Source organism: Vipera berus (genome assembly GCF_964194415.1).
Source record: "Vipera berus genome assembly, chromosome: 1".
Classification (NCBI taxonomy): Eukaryota; Metazoa; Chordata; class Lepidosauria; order Squamata; family Viperidae; genus Vipera; species Vipera berus.
Window position 1 is genome coordinate 116,461,281 of NC_138202.1, and position 27,053 is coordinate 116,488,333.

At 38.4% G+C, this 27,053-nt stretch overlaps 2 protein-coding genes and 1 pseudogene across 3 annotated transcripts; all 3 read right to left on the minus strand.

Annotated features, from left to right (window-relative positions):
• Positions 1–4,674: 4,674 nt before the first annotated feature.
• On the minus strand, positions 4,675–13,308 carry LOC308660001 (olfactory receptor 9G19-like; the record flags this gene model as incomplete). Its single annotated transcript, XM_081314200.1, has 3 exons — positions 4,675–5,634; positions 10,678–10,725; positions 13,237–13,308. The coding sequence occupies 3 exons, from the start codon at positions 13,306–13,308 to the stop codon at positions 4,675–4,677; spliced, it is 1,080 nt and encodes a 359-aa protein (XP_081170326.1).
• Positions 13,309–13,581: 273 nt separating this feature from the next.
• Positions 13,582–14,527, minus strand: LOC308660379 (olfactory receptor 9G4-like; annotated as a pseudogene). Its single transcript has one exon. The product of its transcript is annotated as an olfactory receptor 9G4-like (transcript).
• Positions 14,528–25,152: 10,625 nt separating this feature from the next.
• On the minus strand, positions 25,153–26,697 carry LOC308670918 (olfactory receptor 9G4-like; the record flags this gene model as incomplete). The annotated part of the gene is made up of 2 exons (XM_081332743.1): positions 25,153–25,262; positions 25,854–26,697. The coding sequence occupies 2 exons, from the start codon at positions 26,695–26,697 to the stop codon at positions 25,153–25,155; spliced, it is 954 nt and encodes a 317-aa protein (XP_081188869.1).
• Between the last annotated feature and the right edge of the window lie 356 nt (positions 26,698–27,053).

Here is a 27,053-nt window from a genome sequence, read left to right on the forward strand (position 1 = left end):
AGTTCCTTGTCATTGAAAGGATTGATTCCTGCTTCTCTGGAAACAAAAAACCTCTGAAATGTAGATTTGATAATAAATTGAGTAATGAACACAACATAGAAAATGTGTATTTGTAACATTTTTCTAATAGAGGATTCCAATTTTTTTTAGCAAAGGTCTAATTATCTATATTTTAAGCAATCCAATCAAGATGGTGTCCAACATTAATCTAATATAATATCTCTAAACAATTATACAATAACAGAGCCCTTAAAATAGTGGTAACTGTGATACAAGAATAGGAAGAAGCATTTAAGATGTAATTTAAAACTGCTAAAACAATTTAAAAGTCTGAATTAACAATAAATTGCACACGGCCTCTGTTTTTTTTCTTCATTTCAATACGGGATATTTTGCAGAAATAAGCTATCAAGCAATTGTGATAGGAACTGTTCCTTGGCTGTTGACTTTATTATGTCTACATGCAGGATGCCTTTTCGCTGGTGCAAAAGGTTGAAGGAATTCTTGAGAACGTTAAATCCCTCCTAGAGTCTTGCATAGCTTTCTCTCTGACCATGATTTCCCCCTTTGAATCAGATTTCACTCAGAAATTACACAAATAAATCCATGCAATTTTCTAGACAACATTCTCAGAAATGTCTTTTCATTTGTTATAATTCCCAAAGTACGGTATTCTCAATTTTCCTGTTTATACTTCATCTGCATACTGATTAACTCATCCATTTAAAAATGTCTGGGATGTCCCAAGATTATTCTGGACCATCCAGAATAATGACCGTCCAGGTCATTATTGCTGGGAAACCTATCCCAGCAAATCTTTTCTCAGGCAAAAGTCAAGGAATCTCAGCAGAAGCACCTACAACAGTTTGATTTCTGTTTCAACAAAAAGAGCCAATAAATCAAGTTAGCTACAATTAAATTAGGTGTCCTACATTCACCACACTCTCTGTCAAGTATTTGCTAACAAGATAGGTGCTTTGAAATTGTTATTGTTATGCCATTGTCTTTTGTTTTTAAGTTATTATAAGCCCACTCAACTTTGCTGTTCCAATAACAGAGATGGCACATCACCCCCAAAATATTTCAAAATTTTACTTTATTGATGCTACATATGTTGACAGAGAGACAGAGCAAGGAGTAAAGCCAACCTTCTCTTCCTTCTTAGGTTATTTTTTGCTCTTTAACTTTTGCTCTAGGAAACCAAGGTGATGGATGTGGAAGTCTCCCCTCATTTTTCCATTGGGGAAAAAAAATCAATGATTTCATTTAAGTTGGGATCGGTCATCCATTTCTATATTCCCCAAATAGGTACAAGCAAAAATGAAAAAAGTTCTTCTGGTTGCTAATATTGTTCTTGTTGGCTGTAAACTAGTTTAAAAATAATTCATGCAATGCAAATTCCAAAACAAATCTATTCATTCATTTTCAAAATTTGAGGCCATAGATTCTTGGATTCTTGTTGTTTATGCTTCCTTTTCCCCATAAGCATTGTGCCTCTTTTGCTTGCTGGTTTCTTTCCACTTTGTATGTTTAAATATGCCCCTCACAAACAATTTCAATTGGAGCAGCTTATAAGCCTTGTAAAATGAAGGAAAGGGATGGATGGATGATTAGTAAGTAAGAAACCATATTGGGGAGAAATGGCTTAACACAACCTTGTGCTGTATCTGGTATTAAAGCGGCGGTTCAAGTGCAAGCGACTTTCTTTTGTCTTTCACCAGAAGGGAAAAGGAAACTCACGGCATCTTTTTTTTTCCTCCCAGTGAAGCTGCTGAAAAGTGGAACAATTGTGCGGAGATGCACAAGAAAGCCTTGTGTCTCCGTCTTATCTTCCAGTGAAGGCCACTAGATTATAGATCTCTCTGTCTTTCCAGGGACATATGTGCATTTTTGTAGGTCAGGAGATTATCTGGATATATCCCGAAGGTGCTTTGTCAGGAGGCGACTGGACTTTCTTGTTCAAGAAAGTCCAGTTGCCTCCTGAAAAGGACCTTGGGGACAACCCTACCTGGATGACTGAGAACCTCCGTAGATATCATGGATATATGTTTGTGCATAGAGATTCTATCTCAAAACTCCCCAACTTTGCTTACTCAGAATCAACCTCATCATCTTCAGCATATCCTTCAAATGTTTAAAGTTGCTATCAGATTTCATTTTGTATCTTATATTTTCCAGGCAAATGTGTCCAGCTTTTCCCAACATTTCCTTTTAAGTGCAGTTTGGGAAACTTTCAAAGCAAAGATGCCCAGCAATAGACATGGTCTTTGTAGTGAAGTTTGGTCAAAGCTGAGTAGAACTGTGTCTACGCTGGCTGTTGATGCACTTATTTATCCTGTCCTTTCATTCTGGAGCTCAAGACAACATACATAATGTTCCTCCTCTTCCTCCCTATGGACACCACTCTCTGAGACACATTGGACCTGGACAAGATGGTCCAAAGCCACCCAGTAAGGTAATATATTGCTATTGCAGAAGCCCAAGGCTTCTGATTGCTCATAAATGATGAATCTCATATGGGTAAAACAGACATTAAACATGGCCAAAATATTTCTAGTGCAAACTTTTCACTATAACATAAATGAATGAACTTATTTGCCACATTGCTTCCTTTTTGTGGTGTTGTGTGATTGGGAAAAGCAAGCTACTGTTTTCATTTCATCACATTATCCAGTTATTCTGAAGGAATTGTATTATTATGCAATTGTTAAACATGAAACATTGCTGCCATTGTTCTGCATTTTATTTATTTTATTTTATTTTATTTTATTTTATTTTATTTTATTTTATTTTATTTTATTTTATTTTATTTTATTTTATTATTTTATTTTATTTTATTTTATTTTATTTTATTATTTTATTTTATTTTATTATTTTATTTTATTTTATTTTCTTTTTATGGTCATTTGAACCATAACCCAATTTATGGAACCACTGGGCATCCTGACCATCATTCCCATTGGAATTCAATGGAATTGAACAGTTATAATATATTTAAATAACTAAATATTTATTGTTTTTTGCCAAAATGAAAACTCTCATTTTCACTCATGAAATCACTGAGAACAGCAGTAGGTTTAAAGTAGTTCTTTATAAATAAAAAATCCTTTTGCCCAAGAATCCACAGCAATAACAAAAAAAATTGCAGTTCTTTTAGCCCACAATGCTGCTGCATTCAATATATTCAACTATTTTTAATCATCTATTGATCTTTTTGATTAAAAAATAAAATGTGCATGCATTTGTATTACAATAAAAATATTCTGAAGAAAAAAGATAATTTGAACTCATAATGAATCGCTAAATAGTGAAAGATATAAAGTGATTTGATCCATGATTTAATATTAATATGTTGACTCTTCATATGTTTTGTTTATGTTTATGTTTTATTTAATTTATATACCGCCCTTCTCCCTGGGGACTCAGGGCGGTTCACAGGGCATATAAATAAAAATACAATACTATACAAAAGTTAAAACAAAGATTAAATCAGTGCCCAATTAAAAAACAATAATGCAATCTAAAATGACAATTTAAAACACAGCTCCCCCATCAGGCCAGACCGGCCAATTCAAACAAATGGGTCTTCAGACCACGACGGAAAGTTCGGAGGTCCGATGCCGTCCGGAGCTCCACCGGCAGTTGGTTCCACAAAGCCGGGGCACCCACAGAGAAGGCTCTCCCCCTGGGGGCCGCCAGTCGACATTCCCTGACCGGAGGCACCCTGAGGAGGCCCTCTCTGTGGGAACGCACAGGGCGGAGGGGAGTTGAAGCCGGCAGCAGGTGGTCCCCGAGGTACCCCGGACCCATGCCATGTAGGGACTTAAAGATCATAACTAAGACCTTGAACCTCACCCGGAAGACAACTGGTAACCAATGCAGCTCGCGGAGCAAAGGTGTAACATGGGAGTACCGGGAAACTCCCAAGACAACTCTCGCGGCCGCATTCTGTACCAGTTGGAGCCTCCGAGTGGTCTTCAAGGGAAGCCCCATGTAGAGAGCATTACAGTAGTCAAGGCGAGAGGTCTTTAATAAGATTTTTAAAAATCCCATTAATAATTCCAAAATCTTATTTCCAATTCAGCTGGCCCTTGGCTTTATAACTTTCCAAAATCAAAGTTCTAATCACCCTTTTGCTATTTATTAAAATAAAAAGTCCTTAAACTTGTATTTAAACGTCTTTCACTAAGGATTGAAGGAAACTCACTTGATCTTTTCAGAATTCCTGATTCAAAGGTCCCTAATAGCTGAAAAACAATTACTGAAAGTGATTAGAAAAGGAGGTATCCAGTGTCTTTTAGAAAGGGCCAACAATAGTTTGAGCATTTCCTTGAGTTCTAAACTTGCCAGAGGCCACTGTTTTGCAGTCTCCTCCTAAGGAGAAACTGTATAAAGTACTTAGGGCCTGATGTCTTTTCCTTGTGTGGAGAGGAATACAAATAGCCAATCTATTCACCAGCTCTTCATTCCATCTTCAGTTCGCTATTACTTACCTGAAAGTCAAACTTTTTCTCCAGTTTATTATTGTCCGATGATTTCCTTCCGATTACGCCTATTCTGTAGTAATCCCTCTGGTCTACTGCCTCTCTCCACCATAAGGAGGGAGGGAGGCTTACAGAAACCAGAGCCTAATTTTTGCAACTACAGACTAATTTAAATAAAGAGTCAATTCATTCATTTGTGTGCTACAAATCTCCCCCAGACTTTCTTGAAGGCTGCCTTCACATCTTTGTTGCGTAAGCTATAAATTAAAGGGTTGACCAGAGGGTTGACTACCGTATAGAACAATGCATTTGCCTTGTCTGAATTTGGAGTGTGTTGAGAGTGGGGTCTGCAATACATAATTAGAATGGAACCATAGAAGAGGGTGACTGAAACCAAGTGAGCAGAGCAAGTGAAGAAGGCTTTGCGTCTCCCTGCAGCCGAGCGGATGCGGACTATGGCTGCCCCAATACCAATATAGGAGCTCAGGATCACAACTGTGGTTGCTAACATATTACTACCAATAAGAGCAGCCAGAATGAGTTCATATACTTGTGTGTCATTACAGGCCATCTTCACAAGTGGCACCACATCACAAAAGTAGTGGTTGATGACATTGTTTCCACAAAAACGTAGCCGAAAGGTGTTACCAGCATGTGCAATGGCATTGGCAAAACCAGCTACGTAGGAACCTACCACCAGCTGGACACAGAGCTTCTTGGGCATGGCAATAGCATAAAGGAGTGGGTTGCAGATGGCCACAAAGCGGTCATAGGCCATGGAGGCCAGTAAGAAGCATTCACTCAAGCCCAATCCAGCAGAGAAGAAGAACTGGGCTATGCAACCAGCTAGGGACATCTTGTTGTTCATGGACACACAGTCAGACAAGATCCGAGGAGTGTAAACCGAGGAGTACCAGATATCCAGGAAGGAAAGGCTACCCACAAAGAAGTACATGGGTGTGTGCAAGCAGGAGTCCAAGTAGATCAGGGCCATGAGACCCAAGTTCCCAATCAATGTTAGGGTGTAGGAGACCAAGAACAGCACAAAGAAGATTATGCGTAGAAATGGGTCTGTTGTAAACCCAACCAGGATAAAATCAGTAACCGATGTCTGATTGCTTTTTATTTCCATTTTTTTCATAAGCACAACCTGTTTACAGAGGAAAGAAAACTAAAAATTTGGCAGATGTCAGTTCAGGAATAGAGAATTCATTCAATTTTTGAAGAATTTGTCGAACCCCCAACAGCTTTGGTACAATTTTGCCAATGTTGCCCCAAACTGATTTTGCTTCTGCTTTTTTAATGTTCTATAACCATGTACAGGATGCAGGTCAGAATCATAGGCACTTTGTGAGCTTCTCCATCTCTTTCTGAAGTAGATCTCAGCATACATGAGTATTTGAGTGATGTTATTGGCTGTCTGATGTTTAGGAGGTTTTGGGGATTTGGGCTGGAATTTTGAAGAACACTAATCTAAGAGATACATCCTAGGGTAGATAACGCGTAACCACTTTTACATATTTTCCAAGATAACTACTTAGACTTGCTCATGTAAATACGAAGAGTCAACCTGGACTTGAAGAAAACATTGGCTTTTCCAACTGGACACAGGAAAATGGGGGCATATATTCCACATGGATTCCTTCTCCTAAGGGGATATAAAAAAGGTTGGGCAATGATTTCCCATACTGAAGTTGTGTCTGGATTATTTAAAGGAGAATAGTATACTATAGGAGTTTTCTTAGTGGACCCAAGACATTTCAGAGGGCTGATTTGGAGATTGTTACATTGTGATATGATTAATTAAAGAGGCCCATTCAGGTCTTTGGGACTACATTGCCATCTGCTGAAATAGCAGTGTTGACAGGGAGCATTTCTCTTCTGCTGGGTGATAAATTAGGTTTCATATATACTACATATAAAATAGACTCCATGGTTTTACCAAGGCTCAGAAGAGAGAGAATGTAAAGCTGAATTTCTGCCCAGAATTAGACCCCTGCTCCTAACAAGAGCAACAAAATCATAGGTATGCAGAAAATAAAGGTAACTAAGGTTTTTGGAAGAGAATGGTTTAAATTAAAAAAATCCCTTTTAAAGCAGCCCAGATCTTTTTTAATAATCTAATTTGCTATGGGCAAATTACAAAATGAGGTATAGTATTCGATATCAGTATCTCACAAAGCAGGTTTAGAGAGGACTTTATTCTGGAATAATTCAAATCTAGTTGAAACATTTTAAATGTTGCAAACACAAGTCAATACTATGCACTCTCTCAATTGACCATCAGAGGAAACATTTCTTCATAATTGTCAAGGAATTGCTGCATCCATAATGTAAATTTTTAAATAGATAAGAATATCTTTTTAGAAAATCTGCATCTTGCTAAATTAACCTGTATAGATCATCATGCTAACTGAGTGTTCTTACTTTCTTTAATTTATCTGTTGTTAATGTCTTTTCAATCTGGAAAGAATTGGTCTTCCTCCCCATACATTGGTCCCTTCCCCATACCAAAGATGCTAGGTCACATATGAATAGTTTTTCACTCAACACAATTGACTAGAGAGCAATTCCTCCAAAGCAGAATTATTTCAAAATTACAGAGGGGGAAATCTTAGACTGAAGACAGTTCTGGAGCTTCAGATATAATATATATATATAGCAGAAACCAAATAGGGAAAGAAAGAGTTAATGGATTTCAAGAAAGCAGAGGGATATTAGGGCTCATGATAAATACTTGCACTGTAGTAATCACTGTTTCTCTATTGTGCTATTGAAATTCACTGCTTTATTCTGTGACACCTACAGTGTTCAGTCTTTTACAGCTTCCTTGCTTAATGCACTGCGATCATTAAGTTCACAGATGATACCACCGTAGTGGGTCCTATTACAGGTGGAGATGAAACAGTGTATAGGGGAGAGGTACAAAAACTATCTTTATGGTGTTTAGAGAACAACTTGCAACCAAACATTGGCAAGGCAAAGGAGATGATGCTAGACTTCAGGAGGAAAAGAGAGGAACCTGCCCCACTTTACATCAGGGAGGGGCATGTGGAGAGAGTCTCCTCCTTTAAATTCCTGGGAGTCTACCTCTGTGAAGATCTTACCTGGAAAGTCAATACAACCCAGGTGGCCAGAAAGGCCCAACCGAGACTCCACTTCCTTAGGGGCTTGCGGAAGAACAGGGTAGAACAATGACTAATGACCTTCTTTTACCGGTCTACTATAGAAAGTGTCCTCTCACACTGTATTGTGGTTTGGTATGCTGGCTTGACAACCGTGGATAGGAAGATATTACAGAGGGTGAGCACAGCACAAAACATCGTGGGCTGTCCCCTTACACCACTGGATGACATCGCCAGGGCTCTCTGCCTTGGAAGAGTGAGGAAAATTCTCAGGGACGACTCACAACCTGGTCGGTACCTCATTACTTTCCTACTACCAGTAGGAGATATAGACGTATAGCCAGCCACATCAACAGGCTGAAGAACAGCTTCTATCCATGGACTGTCAGGCTCCTGAATGGGAAATAACTCTATGTACGATTAACTTGCGAGGCCGGTGTGTTGTGCAATTAGCTCACATGGTGTAACAAGATGGTGGGTTTGTGGTCACTGTGAGTTGGGGTGCGGGGGGGGGCATGAAGGGAGGCTCGGCCAATCTCACTGTATACATGTTGTACTTTGATAATAAAGGTTCATTCATTCATACCCCATGCCTAAAGCTCTGTAATCCCTAAAATATTCTGATCTCCAAATTATCTCATATGATGCAACTCTTTATTGAAACACTCTCCAATTTTCTAGACCTTTGAAATCCTCCCTCAGAAAATTAGTCCATTTAAACATTTCTTGTATCTTCTCTAAAGCCCCTCTATGAGGAAGATGGGCAAGTAAGAAGTTTGATAAATGAATGAATGAATGAATAAAATATTTTTCTCAGCCGTACAATCACCTAGCTTTCCAGAGCACTGATGATACCTCAGTTTCACTCTTCTTCATTGCTGTTTGTCTAGAAACTTTCATAAAACTAAGTTTCCACCAACATAAGTTCAATTGTTCTCTTGGAGGTACATCTTCTCTGACCAGATTTCACCAGAATAACCATGCACACACCAAGGAGAAATCCAAACAAAATTATTTTTCAAGTTTGGGAAAAAGAAAAGAGCAACAAGATTTTCTCACTTTTAATAAGAATCCCAAATTGGCTGCCTGAAGTTACTGCCACTCAAGCTGTCCTTGAAAAGGCATCATTTAAGTACAAGCAACAAACAAAGGAGGAGGGGCAGTACTGTGTAACCTGCATGCATCTTTGAAAACCTTTTCTGAATCTGAAAGAACATATGCTCTTGTCTTCCTGGTGTCCCTGACTGACCTCATTTCTAGCCAGTGGAGCTTCAGGAAAGTTCTGCCTTCTTTCCTCATGTTTTTTTCAGCCAGGATTCTTCCTGAGACTCATCTCAACAGAGGGTTGCCATCTTCTGCTTAGATCGAGCATCTCTCTTTCCACTTCATACAAATCAGCTGTTTAGGTAATTAACCATTTTAAAGATGTGCTATGAAAAGCTTTCTCTCCTTTCTCTAAGGTCTACCTGGACTTTGTCTTTCAAATCCTGTTTTAAGGCTCATGTCAGAGGCAGGTTTGACACCTACCTGCTGTTACAGAAAGTGTGAAGAAATTGAAGGGTCACCATGCATGATGCAGGGACCTGCTTCTGGGGTGAATCAGAAGTCAGAAAAGTGATCCGCCTTTAAACATCTTAGAATTAATTAGTTAAGTTCTGGCTGGGGAAATCAGAATCTTTGTGGGAATCTCCCTAAATTAACCCTGGAGATGCCAAACTTACCTGAATGAAGCAGATCAAAGTCTTCCCACTTAGTCTGATTGGACAGGCTAACATATCAGCCTATATGGGAGCCTCGTGTTTTCCTAAATAGGGTGAGCACAATATTCCTTCAAATTAAGTAGCATCAGTTCCCTGTGGAAGTGCTTAGACTGAGTCTTTCCTCTGATGATCTGAAGGTGGAACATTATTATCATGCCAAAAGTTTTTTCTTAACTCTCCCAAAGGGAGTCTCATCTAAGAAAAGAATAGAGAAAAACCACCATTCCCTACCTGAGATCTTCAAGTAAACAATCATCTTCAACATTAGACGTTCAGTCGTTTTATTTGCTTATTTATTTTGTATCGCACCTTATATCACTTGTCTCAGGGCCTTTTCTGAAGAAACAGTAGTTGTTTATGCTTGACAATGGTCAGCCTTTTTATTATAATAATAATAATTTAATTATTTATTTAAATAGGTTTTAGAGAAAAGCATAAAAAGGAAAAGCAAAGAAAATAACAAAGATAACAATAATAAACCGAAGAGAGAGAGAGAGAAAAAGGAATTACTAAAAGAGCTTCTAGCTAGATTGAATGATTAACTTGACCTGAATCCTGATTCTAAGTCTATACAAATTCAAATAAAAAATAACTAAAGTGAATAATTATGGCTTCATCATATTTTGGAAGTAAACTCCAATTTCTAAATTATGAAATAAAGAAAAGCCTAAAGACCTTAGGCTTACACCTCTTACTTAAAAATATTTTATTTTTATGGAGCTTTTAAAATCAGTCCCTTGAATACAACCAACCCCCCCCCCCTTTTCAACTTCTTATGTTTCTAAAGTTTAAGGACACATAGTTTGGCTAATTCTTTCTAGGTAACACACAGACATACACACAGCTTTGCAAAGTTGAATCGAAAAATATGAATGTTCACCCACACAAACGTTTTGAAGCAGTCCCTGTATCAGATTTTATTTCCCCACTAGCAAGTCATGGTTTGACATAATTTAACCAATGCTCACACCCGTCCCCTCCAACCCAAGAGCAAAGAATGCTCCTCCTCATCCACATGTCTAGATGTGTCAGGATCACGATTCAGGGCATGGGCTGATATCTGTCACATGATAGCAGTAAGGACAGCCAATAAGTCTGTCACATGACAGCTAGTAAGAGTAGGGATGATATGTCCAGGCATGTCTGGGCATTGACTGCATGTGATTTCAGTTGTGAACCAAACACTGTTTTCTATTGGGAGACATACGGTGATTTAAGTGATCATGAGTTGCTGAACCACCATCACTGTATGTCTCCTTGGAAGCTTCTTATGGAGCAATATTGATGTGTTGTGGGATGGTGACTTACCTCCTTCAGGTCGTCCTTCTCATCTTCCCTCTGCCATTTTGTCTGGCACTGCAGGAAAAACAGATGCCTGGTTTCCACTGAGGCATCTTCTTGTCATGCCTGCCAGGTGTTTGGTGAAACCTTTATTGTACACGAAGTGGGTTCCTTGCAAACCCAGTTTTTACTCTTTTCAAAGAGGGAGAGATCAGGAGTTCAAGAAATAGGAGTAGTGCTCTCCTGATGAAGCTGTCATGGAAATGTGCGTGCTTACTATATGTGTGTCTCTCGCTTGGTCTCTGGGAGATGGAGGTGCTGCTTGTGGTTTTCTCTCCCTTTCAAGATTCTTCTTGAGGCTTTACTGTTGAAGGTCTCAAGGAAGGAGGAAGGGTGCATTGAAAAGGGAGAAATAGCTCTTTTCTGCTTCAGCCAATGCAAAGAGTGAAAGAGTTCAGTCGACAATAGACTGAATGACAGGTTATTTGCACAGAGCACACATTTGCTCTATCCTGTCACTCTGGTAAATTAAAAGGTGGCTAATCTTTGATCCCAACTACCTGCCTTCAGTTAGGCAGTCCCACTCCACCCTTCAGTAAAGAAAATAATTGCTGATTTTTTTCTCTTCATAATGGACGATCCTTGGTAGGGGAGGAAGTAAAGCTGAAGGAAGACATCAATTGTTGCCTTTAAATTATCCCATGTGAAAGCAGTAAGGACTGTCCAGCCAGATAGATCAGGCAGGATAGGACTTGGTTTTGTGGCAATGTGAATAATAATAATAATAATAATAATAATAATAATAATAATAATAATAATAATAATAATAATAATAATAATAATAATAATAATAATAATAATAATAATAATAATAATAAATTTGGAAGGGACCTTGGAGGTCATCTAGTCCAACCCCCTGCTCAGGCAGGAAACCCTATACCATTTCAGGCAAATGGCTGTCCAGTCTCTTCTTAAAAACCTCCAGTGTTGGAGCATTGTATACTTTTTAAAATAATCACATGGAGGAACATGTATATGAATGTGACTATGAGGTGGGCCCTAAGGTAATTTCCAAATAGTGGGTAGAGTTGGTAGACAGTTAAGCACACCTTTAATCCATAAGTGTCCATTCTCCCCAGCAGTCAACTTTCTCTCTTTTTTAAAATAATAATTTCATTACAATTATACTTACAATTTTCAAATAACATTTGAACAAGTTCATTTGTTATCATTTTCTCTTTATTACCACTCAGAAATTCCTTTACAAGTTTAACACAGAAATAACATCTATATTTTAACCTTAATCAAATAAGACAATTTTGATATCCTTTCCTTTTAAAACCTTAGCTTATCACTTTTTCTGAAAATTCAGCAACAAAAAATCTGTTCATTCCATATCTTATCTATAAACAAATCTTTAAAGCCTTGTAAATCAGTGCCGATTGAGAAAAACCTACTAAGAGTTACTAGAAACAGCATCACATATATTTTAATAAGGTTTGATTTATAATTAATATTCCTTCTTTTTGTTTTTACAAATCTTGATATTATTTCCTTTTTAAAAAGTGTCCCCAAAGCTTATTTCTTTTAATTTTCTCTCAGGAACTCTTTGTGAGTATAACATATTTCTTTTGTAAGTTGTCCAAGTCACTCTCCTGATTTATTATTTGTCTTGCTTTTAGTGATTAAGCTATCACCTGGTTTCATATGTAAATACAGTGTAATCTCTTTTTCCATATCATTCTTCTATTTTGTCATTTTAATATCTATATTCCAAACAGTCTCATTATCATTTGTATCCTCTTCTCTTTAAAAATTATTTTACTGTAGCATACAATCTTAAAATAAATTTCTGAGTGCATTATTACCAAATATCCTTGGTTTTTTAAAAAGTTAATATATTTTTCTCCCCCCTATATTAGTAAAGCTTTTCTCCTTTAATTATATTTAGTCATTTCTAGTTGCACTTAGCATTCAACCTCCTTTTATCATGGGTTTTAATTTGCAACACTTTCCCACAAGATTTCTTACACTTAAGATCCAAAATCTTCATATGTGTTAAAAGGATTTAAGAAACTCACAGGAAGGATTGTTCTAATTAATTTCAAAATCTTATTTCCAGGTCATCTGACCCCATAGTCCATTTATAACTTTCCAAAAACAAATTTCTAATCACTCTTTTACTGTTTTTTTTAAACAAATCCTTAAATTTACATTTAAAATTTCTTTCAAGTATTGATGCAAACTCACCTGATGTTTTCAGACTTGTCCAGCCATAGGTCCCTAATAGCTAAAAAGCAATTAACAACCAATGTCTGAAAGTGATTAAGAAGGATATATGTGAACCTGGGCATTCTTTTAAAGGTGCCAGACATGGTTTGAGCAACAGGCTAGTATTATCTCCCAGAACTCTAAACCTTCCAAAATGCTGGCTCCTTGCAAGGAACAACTGTCTACTGTATAGTAGAGCATTTGTAGGTGATTTGAAGTTTTTTCCTTGTCCAGAAAGAAATTACAAAGAGCCAGTCTATTCTTCAGCACTTCATTCTGTTTCAGCAGAGCTGTCTTCAGTTTGCCAATTCTTACCTCGAAGTCAAACTTTTTATCAGCTTCTCCTTGTCCAATGATTTCATTCTGATCATGCTGAGTCTGTTTCATTCTGATCCTGTCTCTGTGTAGGATGTTGTAAAATAGGAAAAGAAATGGAAAGATGCGTATATCAGAAACAGTTGCTCACAAATGACAAGTGTGGAAAATTTTTGAGGATTGAAGATGATGGTTAATTCTTGCAGTAATCTCTCTGGTCTTCTGTCTTGCTTCACCATCTTTTATGAAGGAAGGGAGGGAGGGAAGGAAGGAGGGAAAGAGGGAAGGAAGGAAGGAAGACTGTGTAGATGGGGGTTAATTTAAGAAATACAGTATCAATGACATTCATTTAGATGCTGTGAATCTTCCCCCAGACTTTCTTGAAGGCTGCCTTCACATCTTTGTTGCGTAAGCTATAAATTAAAGGGTTGACCAGAGGGTTGACTACCGTATAGAACAATGCATTTGCCTTGTCTGAATTTGGAGTGTGTTGAGAGTGGGGTCTGCAATACATAATTAGAATGGAACCATAGAAGAGGGTGACTGAAACCAAGTGAGCAGAGCAAGTGAAGAAGGCTTTGCGTCTCCCTGCAGCCGAGCGGATGCGGACTATGGCTGCCCCAATACCAATATAGGAGCTCAGGATCACAACTGTGGTTGCTAACATATTACTACCAATAAGAGCAGCCAGAATGAGTTCATATACTTGTGTGTCATCACAGGCCATCTTCACAAGTGGCACCACATCACAAAAGTAGTGGTTGATGACATTGTTTCCACAAAAACGTAGCCGAAAGGTGTTACCAGCATGTGCAATGGCATTGGCAAAACCAGCTACATAGGCTCCTACCACCAGCTGGACACAGAGTTTCTTGGGCATGGCAATAGCATAAAGGAGTGGGTTGCAGATGGCCACAAAGCGGTCATAGGCCATGAAGGCCAGTAAGAAGCATTCACTATAGGCCAAGCTAGCAGAGAAGAAGAACTGGGCTGTGCAACCAGCAAGGGACATGTGATTGTTCTTGGACACACAGTCAGACAAGATCCGAGGAGTGTAGACCGAGGAGTACCAAATATCCAGGAAGGAAAGGCTGCCCACAAAGAAGTACATGGGTGTGTGCAAGTGGGAATCAAGATAGATCAGGGTCATGAGTCCCAGGTTCCCAATCAATGTTAGTGTGTAGAAGACCAAGAACAGCACGAAGAAGATTATGCGTAGAAATGGGTCTGTTGTAAACCCAACCAGGACAAAATCAGTAACCAATGTCTGATTGCCTTCCACTTCTGTCATTTTTATAAGCATAACCTGCATAGAAAGGAAAGCAAAGTAAGAATTCTATAGTTCTCAGCCCAGGAATAGAGAATTCATTTCACTCTTTTGAAAGTTTTGTTGAACTCCCAAGACCTTTGGTACAATTTTGCCAGTGTTGCCCCAAACTGATTTTGGTTCTACTTTTTAAATGTTCTATACACATTTATAGGATGCTGGTTAGAATTAATTATATCCAATGTTGTAAATGATGCCCCAAACTGATTTTGGCAGCTTTTTCTAAATATACCTCTTAGCATTTGGAAGTACTTAATTGATATTATTGGTTGTCAAACCTGTGGGATAGTTGGGGATTAGTAGAATTTGGAGGAAGACAATGAGGAAGATTAGTCTGTGAAGTTGGAGACATCACCTAGGACAAGTTATATCTAACCACTTCTATATATTTGCTCAGATAATTAACTTCTTTTTGTTATCGGACCACATAGAAAAAAAGAATGAGAGATTAAAGTGACCCAATGTCTAGCATTCCAAATTAAAATTAAGAAAATTATCTTAGTACCTTAAAATGGAGATCTCTTGATCACTTGGCAAAAGAAATTAAAAAATGCATCAGTGACATCTTGTGGTGACATTTGGTATTACAACATTTTATTTCCTAAAAGAGACTTGGCTCAAAGCTGAGACCTTAGATAAGACTTTTCTGACCTTGGCACCACATGTGAGAGACTTAGCTTTAAGAGAACAGCTGGGCGGCATAACTGGCCTACTTGAACTGTGAATGTTAACCTTTACTGACTGTCAGAGTTATATCTGGGAAATTGTTTTCCTATCTTTTTATTTGAGGAATATTGGTCACTATATGAGATGTTGAAATACCTTGGACTATAAAATCTTGCTTGACAAACAACTTTTACTAGAAAGACTATTTATAAACATGTGAAAGAGATGGATGAAGACCAGGAAAAGATTCTTTCCATGTTGAAAGCAATACATGAAACCATTCTTTCAGCTTGTGATAAAATAAGACCTAACATAAACGATCAAGACATCAGCTTAGATACACAAACCCAAACTTTGACTACAACCAAAGAACCAACAGTGCAGAAGATAACAGAAGAAGTGGGACAATCAAATATTAACACAGAGGACTCAATTGACCAACAAATACAGCTGATGAAAAATCCAGAAAAGGAAGTGACAACACTGAAAATGGAAATGACTTTCTATATAAATCAGAAGAAATTTGAAAAAGAAAAAGAACAGATTGAATTGAAGACAAATATATCAGGGCAAGCATGTGGAATTGGATTAACAGGGAGACAATTTAATGAATACAAATGGGCTAGTCCTTCCAAAAAAATGGCAATTAAATGGTCTCCTTTATTTCAAATAACATATACAATAATAGAGGGAAATCTATTTGATGATCTAAAAGCACTGATATGGAAGGCTAATTGGCAAAGGAAGAAAGCCAGGATAAGGTTGAAGAAAATTGGGGTTTTGACTTATTAGAGGGGATTTCATATTATTAATTGGAGGGATAAAGGGAGATGTTGAAATAAGGAGGATTTGGGTCATTAGATTTAAAATACTTGGAAATTAGTTAAAAATAAGGACTGTATCTGTTTAATATTTAAAAATTAGACCTAAATGGAAAAAGAAAATTAATTATTATGAATATGTTTGGTTTACTGATTAACCCAGGTAATATACATAATGGTTTTGAGTTATTAAAGGGATATTGTGTTATTAAGTAGATGATTTAATAAGGTAGGAAACAGATAACTTTTAGGAAATAAAACAAGATTACATTCAAATAGATAAAATGTGTATTTTGGATATTATAATTTGTTATGAATTGAGACAAGGGAAATCTTGGTTACCCAAAGCCTGAAAATTATAAATATTAAAGGTTAAACTGGAATATTGATAAGAAACTAAATTTTGGGTAAAACATAATAACAGGATATGGATTGTTTATGAAGATTGAATGTAATTAAGATACATATAAGCTAAAAATGTATTGATAAATGTAATAATGATGTTTTTACTGAGTTGATATAATTAGAACTGTACTAGCTTGAATACGAGACAGTAACTGTTAAGGGAAAAAGAGAAGAAATATTTGAAGTTGTAACCTGAGATTTTTACTAAAGATTTCGTTATCGAACTATTGATTAACCCAGTCACCATGTCACTTTGTAGATACTTAAATGTAAAATTGGAAAATTAATAAAATATTATTTTTTAAAAAAGAAAAAATGCAGATCTGGTGAGGTGTGGACTTCATGTTTGGGGGAGAATGTGTAACGCCATTTGAAGTCTCAGCTCCAGACAGGATGAGGCTACTGTATTGTAATGGGGGAAGAGTACATTTAGTCGGGCCTTCTGCTGCTAATATGAACTGCAAGTGGGGAAAAAAGGTCATGCATAAATACCTGAGAATCTGAAGGCCCAGTTTTGCACCTTTCGATTTTACAATAAAGCATGAATTTTCAGTCTGTAAAAATCAAATGATGCATAATATTTGATATCAGCATCTCACAAAACAGGTTTAGAGGGGATTTTATTCTGGAATGATTCAAATTTAGTCCAAATATTTTAAATCTTGCAAAAACAACTGAATATTATGACCTCTGGAACTGACCACCAGAGGAAAAAAATCTCATAATTGTCGAGGAAATTGATGTATCTGTTGTGCAAATCTTTAAACAGACAAGCATATCTTTTTAGAAAGTCTGCATTTTCCTAAATAAACCAGCACCAATCATTATATATATGTATATATAAAAGGTAAAGGTTCCCCTGCACATGCGTGCTAGTCGTTTCCAACTCTAGGGGCCGGTGCTCATCTCCGTTTCAAAGCCGAAGAGCCAGCGCTTGTCTGAGGACGTCTCCATGGTCATGTGGCCGGCATGACTAGATGCCAAAGGCACACAGAACCCTGTTACCTTCCCACCGTAGTCCCTATTTTTCTACTTGCATTTTTACGTGCTTTCAAACTGCTAGGTTGGCAGAAGCTGGGACGAGTAACAGGCACTCGGGATTCAACCCTGCCAAACTGCCGACCTTCTGATAGACAAGCTCAGCGTCCTAACCCACTGACACACACACACACACACACACACACACACACACACCAATCATCTCGAGGCATACCTGATCAAATATTCTTTTTCCAATAATCTTGTCAGGTGTGACAGACCAAGAGAAAGCGATGGAATGAAAATCAGTGAACTTCATATTTGAGCACCATCTGAACATGGGTCTTTGCATTCATAGTAATGACATACCACCCGCCAGTGTATTACATGCCAGTTTTGCACAAATGGAAATCTCAGATTGATAGGATGAATATTGTCCCACTCATATTCTACATTAAGAGAAGAGAGTCTCTGCCATACAGTATGTCCATAATTAGCTCATCTGGGGGCCCTGCATTCACAAAACTGACAACTGACATCAAATTAGTCCCCATTCTCAGCCTTTCTTTTTGGCTCATGACTCTCCTCACCTTAATGTGCTTTGGCAGCATTAGTAGTGGATTCCATAGTTTCACCCTTAATATTCTGTCATCAAACTTCAAATACTTCACCCAAACATTCTTAACTTGGTTTTCTCTTTCCCGATATACTGGAAACAGTTATCATAATGCTCATCCAGAATGGTCAACACACCTGGGAAGGCAGCTGGCTAGAGAAAGCAGACTTCACCAATGGCTTCCGCTGCGGTGGTGAAGGCTAAAATGTATCCAGATATCCAAACCATCTTCTGGATTGTCCTTTGTTTCTTGTCACTATCAACCTGTTTCTTTCATATCACTTGCATAAATACACCATTATGCAATCTGGAGCTGTTACATGCTGGGGATACTTGTTCAATAAATCTGAGATTTGCACTTTCATTTTTCTTATTGACATTAATTCTAATTTTGCTGACAACCAGGACTGATCTTTCAGATTTTCAAGGATTTCCTTAAATGAAGGATAGGGTATATGGAACAGTTGAAAGGGCAACATTATGCAGTTCCTTAGGCATAACCCCTGCAATGAATCCAGTATGAATTACTTCCAAACATGCTGATGTAGGACACCCTATAAAAGAATGCTTGGTACCAAAGATGCTAGTTCACATATGAATTGATTTGCATTCAACACAATCAACTGGAGAGCAGTTCCTCCAAAGCAGAATTATTTCAAAATTGCAGAGAGGGAAATCTTAGACTGGTAGACAGTTCAGGAGCTTCAGATATAATACACATAGCAAATTAATGGATTTCAAGAAAGCAGAGGGATGCTATTCTGTGACATCTACTGTGTCCTGTCTTTTACAGCTTCCCTGCTTAATGCATTTAGATTCCCTAATTAGCCTCAGCCATCTCATGCCTAAATCTCTACCTTTCCTGTAATCCCTAAAATATTCCGATCTCCCAATTATCTCATATGATGTAACTCTTTATTGAAAAACCCTTCAGCCTTCTAGACCCTTGAAATCCTCCTTCAGAAAATTAAACCATTCAAATATTTCTTGTATGTCCTCTAAAATTTTCTCAGCCTTGCAATCAGATAGCTTTCCAGAGCTCAGAGACAGTTAATCAGTTTCTCTATTTTGCACTATTCTTTGTTTACAAAATTTCATAAAAATAGATTTCTACCAACTTAAGATTTCTACCAACTTAAATTGTTCTATTGTTCATATTATATAATGTAAGCACAGCTTCCCTGTCAAGACTGCCTTAGAATAACCAGTCACATCCAGATCGAAAATCCAAACAAGATAGTTCTTTGGGAAAAAGAAAGAAGCAGAAAGATTCTTAATGAGAGTCCCATACTGACTGCCTGAATTTGGTTGCTCCACTCTGCCATTCAAGCTGTCCTCAAAAAGGCATCATTTAAGCACAAGCAAAGTACAAGAAAAAACCACAAAGATTTTTTTTCTGTTTTAAGGAGAGCCCCAAATTGGCAGAGTGAAGTTGACTCTTCCACTCTGATTGGCATTCAAGCTGCCTTTGAAAATGCATCTTGTAGATACAAGAGAGCAAAGGAGGGTGCTCAGTGTTATGTAAGCTGTGTGCCTCATTGAAAGACATTTCCTGTGGCCTAAAGAGAATGTCCACTCTTCTTCCTGGTGTCATTAAGTGACCTGATTTCCAGCAGAAAATAATCTGCACTCGCTCCCCTTGTGCAACACTATTTTTTTAGCCAAGGTTTTTCCTGAGACTCATTGCATCAGGGACTTACCATCTTCTGCTTAGGTCCATGTTACTATCCTTTTCCCAGTGATGTGTGAACAGTTGTCTTTCCACTTTACAGAAGTCAGCAGTTTAGGTAATTAAATATTGATTGATTCCAGCCTTATTTTAGAGAAAGGGGGAAGAAATTGAAGGGTCACCATGCATGATGCATGGACCTGCTTCTGGGGCAAATCAGAAAACTGATCCACCTTTGAACACTGTGGAGTTAATTAGTCAAGTCCTAGCTGGGGAAATTAGAATCTTGGGAGGAATCTTTCTAAATTACACCTGGAGATGCAAAGCTTACCTGAAATAAACAATACATTTTCCTGCTAATTCTGTTTTGACAAGCTAACAGATCAGCCTATATGGGAGCCTTGTTTTATCCTAAATAGGGTGAGCACAATATTCCTTCAAATTAAGTAGCCTCAGCTCCCTTTGGAAGTACTTAGATCGAGTCTTTCCTCTTGGTGATAATAATCTGAAGATGGAACAACAGGATCATGCCAAAAGTTTTTTTCTTAATTCCTCCAAGGGAAGTTTATTCTACAAAAAAAAAAAAGAAAGAAAGAAAGAAAGAAAACAAAAAGAAAAAATAAAAATAAAAAAAATCACCATTCCTTGTGGCTACCTGAAATCTCCAGGTAAGCAATCATCTTCCATGTTGACGGCCCTTAGACATTCAGCTACAATCACCGCTTGTCTCATGGCCTTTTCTGGAAACAAAATCTGTGGAATGTAGATTTCATAATGGGCATCCCTTTTAAAATTAGAGAGAGAAAAATGAAGAAAATAACAAAAGAAATAAATGAAAGAATCAATAACAAACTAAAGAGAGAGAGAAAAAAGGATTACTTACTAAGAAAACCTCCGGTCAGTCCTAGAGTGAGTGATTAACCTGACAAGGACCCTGTTTCTAAGCCTGTATCATTGATTCAGTATCAAATCAATAGTAAATAAAGTGAATATAATGGCTTCATATTTTGGAAATAACTCCAATTTGTGCCTTGTAAAAGAAAGAAAAGCCTAAAAATGTTTTAATTTTTATGGATTTTGAAAAAATGGTGCCTCTAATACAAAAAAGAACATTTTTAAAGCCACAACTGGTTTATACTCTTTACTTAAAAATATTTTTGAGTCTTTAAAATCACTTCCTTGAACACAGAAAAAAAAACCCTTTTTGATTTTTCCCCCCCTAAATGTTAAAGACACATGGTTTGGTAAATTTGGTGAGAGAGAGAGAGAGAGAGAGAGAGAGAGAGAGAGAGAGAGAGAGAGAGAGATATTTGCAAAGTTAAATAGAAAAATATGAATTTTCACATACATAAACATTTTGAAGCAACCTGTGGATCATATATTGTTTCCCCACTAGCAAACCATAATTTAAGTTGACGTGATTTAACCGGTAACACAAATGCTCAGAAATATTCCATCCAAACCAAGAGCCAAGAATGATACTCCTTATCCACGTGTCTAGACATGAGCATGGGCTGAAGTCTGTCACATGACCATCAGTAAGGTGGATAAATGCAGGAATGATTATATGTCCAGGCATGTCTGGTATCAACCACAGGTGATTTCAGCTGCAAATCAATCTCTGTTTTCTGTTAGGAGACATACAATGATTTAAATGATCATGAATTCCTGAACTGTCATCACTGAATATCTCCTTGGAAGCTTCCTATGGAGCAATATTGATGTGGGGTGGTGATTTACAGTCAGAAGCCACCATTGTGAAGAACAGAAGTGACAGATTTAGAAAATTAAGCACTGTGCTATTCACCTATGACTGGAGGTAAAACAACAACACTATATTGATGTCACCATAAAGGCTTTGTTTTATAAGCCAGGGAGGGGGTGTTAAGTTGGTGAATTTTAGTCACAGGAGTCCCCAACAAGAAAAACTGCTATTTATATTTGTATTGTTATACGCCAAAAATTCATATACATAGTCCTTTGGGTTCAAGGAAGACACTCTTGTGCAGTTCATATGTATGTATGTATGTATGTATGTATGTATGTATGTATGTATGTATTTATTTATTTATTTATTTATTTATTATTTTATTAAGAAGTTTTACAATTTTTAAATACAATAAACTCCCTCCTCCCCCTCCCCTCTCCCCAACCCTCCCCTCCCCTCCCCTCCCCCCTCCCCGACTTCCCAGAGCTGAATACAGGGTATAATAATACAAACATAAGCTAAAATATGCTAACAACAAAAATAAAACATTAAGTTCTATCGGACTTTAACTCTCCATAGTCATAATATTAATAAAATAACAAATAACTAATCATACATCATAAAAATCCACTACTTATTCAAATGCTAAATGAAACTTTTTAGTCCCATATTTATTCTGAATATATTCAATCCATCTTCTCCATTCCACAATATATCTCTGTTGCGATTGATCTTTCAAATATGCTGAAATCTTTGCCATTTCCGCCAAGTTGGAAACTTTCAAAGTCCACTCTTCTATAGTTGGCAATTCCTCCTTCTTCCTATTTATTTATTTATTATTGTGACTTATATGCTGCCCTATCTCCCAAAGGACTCAGGGCAGCTAACAACAAAAAAACACAATAATACAAATGTTAAAAAAAGATTAAACTAACAAGCCCCAGTGATAAAATAATACAAACATTTTCTTTTTTAAAAACCCCTATCATCAGTCCAGGTCAGCCTGATGGAAAAGAAATGTTTTGAGGTCGCGATGAAAGGACCGGAGATCCAGGGCCATCTGGAGCTCAAGGGGAAGCTGATTCCACAGGGCAGGCGCTCCCATAGAGAAGGCCCTCCCCCTGGGGGTCGCCAGCCGACATTGTCTAGCTGACGGCACCCTGAGGAGGCCCTCCCTGTGTGAGCGCACTGGGCGATGGGAAGTCATTCCTGGCAGCAGATGGTCCTGCAAATATCCCAGGCCTAAGCCATGTAGGGCTTTATAGGTAAGAACCAGCACCTTAAATCTCACCCGGAGGGCAACCGGTAACCAATGCAGCTCACGCAGGAGGGGTGTAATATGGGAGTATCGGGATACTCCCATCACAACCTGCGTGGCCGCATTCTGCACCAGCTGGAGCCTCCGCGTGGTCTTCAAGGGCAGCCCCATGTAGAGAGCATTGCAGTAATCTATACGGGAGATGTAGATGCAGATATAGCTCTGCAGTCTCAGTCTGGAAGCAGCGTCTTTAGCATAATGGAGGACATTGGAAGTCCATTGTTGTAGTAACTGTGGGCATTATTCTCTGACACTGCTCATTGTTTTCCATCAGTTTTTGGTGGCACCTGTCTTCAAAGCTAGTGGAGGCTTCATAGTACAGGGCTCGCCAGCAGGTTTGGCCAGCAGCCACAGCTTCTAGTTCCCTTGGCTGGATGTCACAAAGACATAGGGTTCTCTTAATAGTGGCTTTGTAGTACTTGTATGGAAGATCTTGAGGTCTCTTCCCTCAGTCTTTAGTACAACATAGAACAACCATATAGTGGTCATCCATTCTTAAGATATGTCCCTCACTACCACATTGGTACTCTGATGATGAGGGATTCAAAGCTGCTGGACTTTGCATGATCCCTCAGATTGGAGATACAGTCTTGCCAACAAGTGCTAAGGATGGAGCATAGGGGGCACATGTGAAATTTCTCCAGATGTGTCATTGGTACAGACTGGAGGACTCATATCCATAATATTGTGTAGTGAGTTCTTTGGAGGCAAGAAGCGAGACAAGAGGTTTCAAACAGGAACATTGCTTTATTGAGGCAAACAGGAACAGAACTGAAACAGAGGCTTCTGCACAGCTACTTATACGGTTGGCCACTAGGCAGCGGCCAATAGGTTTAAAAGAATCCATTCCTGCCCCAAATCATCCAATGATATTCTTGGAGACTGCATGTCTGGCTAGTCAGTGACCGTTACATAGACACCCTAATTGAGCAACCTTAAGCAGCATTCAAAAGACACGTGAAAACAGTTCAAGTAAAATCCCAATACATTACACATACCACATAAATTTAGGTATATCTTTAAGAGTGAAATCTAAGGTGTTACAAGTTGCAAAAGAAAGAGGAAGATTCGGTTTACTTGATTTGAGATTATATTTAGCAGGTTGCTAAACTAGAAAACTAGAAAAAAACTAGAAAACTAGAAATTTGGGTGGCATAGGTTTTTATGGTAAGATGAAGACTGGTTGCTAGTGGCCCTTTTGGGAGAAGTGCTACACATATTTAATGGTTCATACTACCACACCAGCAGCAACAGCAATAGCACTTAGACTTATATATTGCTCCATAGTGCTTTATTGCCCTCAACAATCAGGGCCCTCATTTTACCAATTTTGGAAGGATGAAAGGCTGAGTCAGTCTTGAGGCAGTCAGGATCAAACTCCTGGCTATGGGCAGAGTTATCCTGCAATATAGGTAGTCCTCAACTTATAACAGTTTATTTAGTGACCATGCAAAGTTACAACAGCACTGAAAAAAGTGACATGACCGTTTTTCACAGTTACGACCTTTGCAGCATCCTCCTGGTTGTGTGATCAAAATTCAGATGCTTGGCAACTGACTCATATTTATGATGACTGCAGTGTCCCAGGTCATCTAATCCCCTTTTGTGACCTTCTGACAAGCAAAGTCAATGCGGAAGCCAGATTCACTTAACAACCAGGTTACTAACTTATCAACTGCAATGATTCACTTAACAACTGAGACAAGAGAGATCGTAAAATAGGGCAAAACTCACATAGCAAATATCTTACTTAACAACCAAAATTTTGAGCTCAATGGTGGTTGTAAGTCAAGGACTACCTGTACTGCATTCTAACCATTGTGCCACCACATAGCAATAACAGTAACAACATCATCAACAACCAAAATAAATTTAAAACTGCTAAAATGATTTAAAAGTTTGAAATAAAAAGTCATGGTGTTGCTAGGTTAGAAGATTGCAAAGGTATGCACTAAATAGGTGCCATGGTGGCGCAGTAGTTAGAATGCAGTATTGCAGGCTGCTTACTGTTTGATCCTCACTGGCTCAAGGTTGACTCAACCTTCCATCCTTCCAAGATCGGTAAAAAAGGACCCAGCTTATTGAAGGCAATAGGCTGACTCTGTAAACCGCTTAGAGTGTGCTGTATGACACTCTGAAGTGGTATATAAGTCTAAATCCTATTGCTCTAAGTGCTATATGGGATAAAATTGACATTAAGAAAAGTATGCATGGGGATTCTGAGCATGGGGAAGATTGCTAATCTTTGAAGTTAACTCTGGTCTCTTGATGACTTTCTCCACTTTCTCTTACTTAGGAAGGAAGTGGGGGAAGGAGAAAAGAAGGAAAGTGGCTGGACAAACATTGGAACCTAGAGGTTGATTTCATCATCTGCAGTCTACGCTAAAGAAGGAGTGTAACAGTGCCATTCATTTGTGTGCTGTGAATCTCCCCCAGACTTTCTTGAAGGGTTCCTTCACATCTTTGTTACGTAAACTGTAAATCAAAGGGTTGACCAGAGGGTTGATTACAGTACTAACTGTATAGAACTAATTAAACGGAAAACAAAATTTCTAAGACTCAGCTTTTGCAAGAAATGTAAAATCTATTATGTGGCCCAATCTTTAGGTGAATTTCCAAGACACTACAGAATCAAATCCTACTGATATTACAATTCACTATAGAACATAGAAGACTTTGATTACAGATGAAATTTTTCTTCAATATCTCCTAATGTGGTACATACATAGGCCATAAAGTAATAAAGCGTTTAGATAGGGCAGACACGTCAAACACAAGGCCCGGGGGCCAGATCCGGCCCGCGAAGTGGTTTCATGCAGCCCGCGAAGCCATCCTGGAAACAGGGAGGGAACGGCCCCCACTGCCTTGGCCCTGGCCCAGAGACCCCCCCCTTCTGCCAGAGACCCTCAGATCTGTCCCACTCCTGCCCAGGTCCTCCCATAGGCACCCTTGATGCCAACGATGTAGAGCTGGCCACGCCCACCCAGTAAGCCATACGCACTCTAGCCACGCCCACCCAGTAGGCCACGCCCACCCAGGCCACCCCCACCGGGCCTCCTGAGGGCAACCGCAATGCTGATGCGGCCCTCAATGAAATTGAATTTGACACCCCTGGTATAGAACAATGCATTTGCCTTGTCCCAATTTGGAATGTGATAAGAGTTAGGTATAGAGTATATGATGAGCATGGAGCCATAGAAGAGGGAGACAGAGACCACGTGAGCTGAGCAAGTGGAAAAAGCTTTGTGTCTCCCTGCAGATGAATGGATGTGCATAATGGCTGCCACAATACCAATGTAGGCCTTCACAATGATAGCTGTGGCTGTCAGCAAATTGAAACCAATGAGAGCAGTCAGGATGAGTTCATATACTCTTGTGTCCCTGCAGGCCATCTTCACAAGTGGTGGCACATCACAAAAGTAGTGGTTGATGATATTACTACCACAGAGGTGTAGGCGGAAAGTATTAGTAGTGTGTGCAATTGCATTGGCAAATCCCACTACATAGGCTCCTACCACCAACTGGACATAGAGCTTCTTGGGCATGGCAGTGCCATAAAGGAGTGGGTTGCAAATGGCCACAAAGCCGTCATAGGCCATGGAGGCCAGTAAGAAGTATTCATTCCATCCCAATACATTAGAGAAGAAGTACTGGGCTGCACAACCTGCTAAGGAAATGTGGTTGTTCTTGGACAAGCAGTCATATAAGATCCGAGGACTGTAGACTGAAGAATACCAGACATCCAGGAAGGAAAGGCTGCCCACAAAGAAGTACATGGGTGTGTGGAAGCAGGAGTCCAGATAGATCAGTGTCATGAGGCCCAGATTCCCAGTCAGTGTTAGGATGTAGGAAGTCAAAAACACCACAAAGTGAATTGTACGTAGAAATGGGTCTGTTGTAAACCCAACCAAGACAAAATCAGTTAACAAGGTGGGATTATCTTCAACTTCCATCATTTTCCAACCATAACCTGTTTAGAGAGGAAAAACAATTAAGGATGTTGCAATTTTGTGATCTGAACAATGAATTTATGCTATGACTTTCATATTTTGAAAACAGCATATTTGGTATGCTGTTGCTAATCATGCCCCAAACTTATTTTGCTTCTGGTTTTTGAACATTCGGTAAACTTTTATGGAACGCAGATTCTACATGAAAATAATAGCATTATGTCCTCTTATATTATGTGCACTTGACTCTGTGTGTTTTGTAACCCATTTCTTATGACAAGTCTTAGCATATAAAACAAACAAATAAGGAAACATATTTGTGAGTCAGGGGACATACAAATAATAATAAAATAAGAATA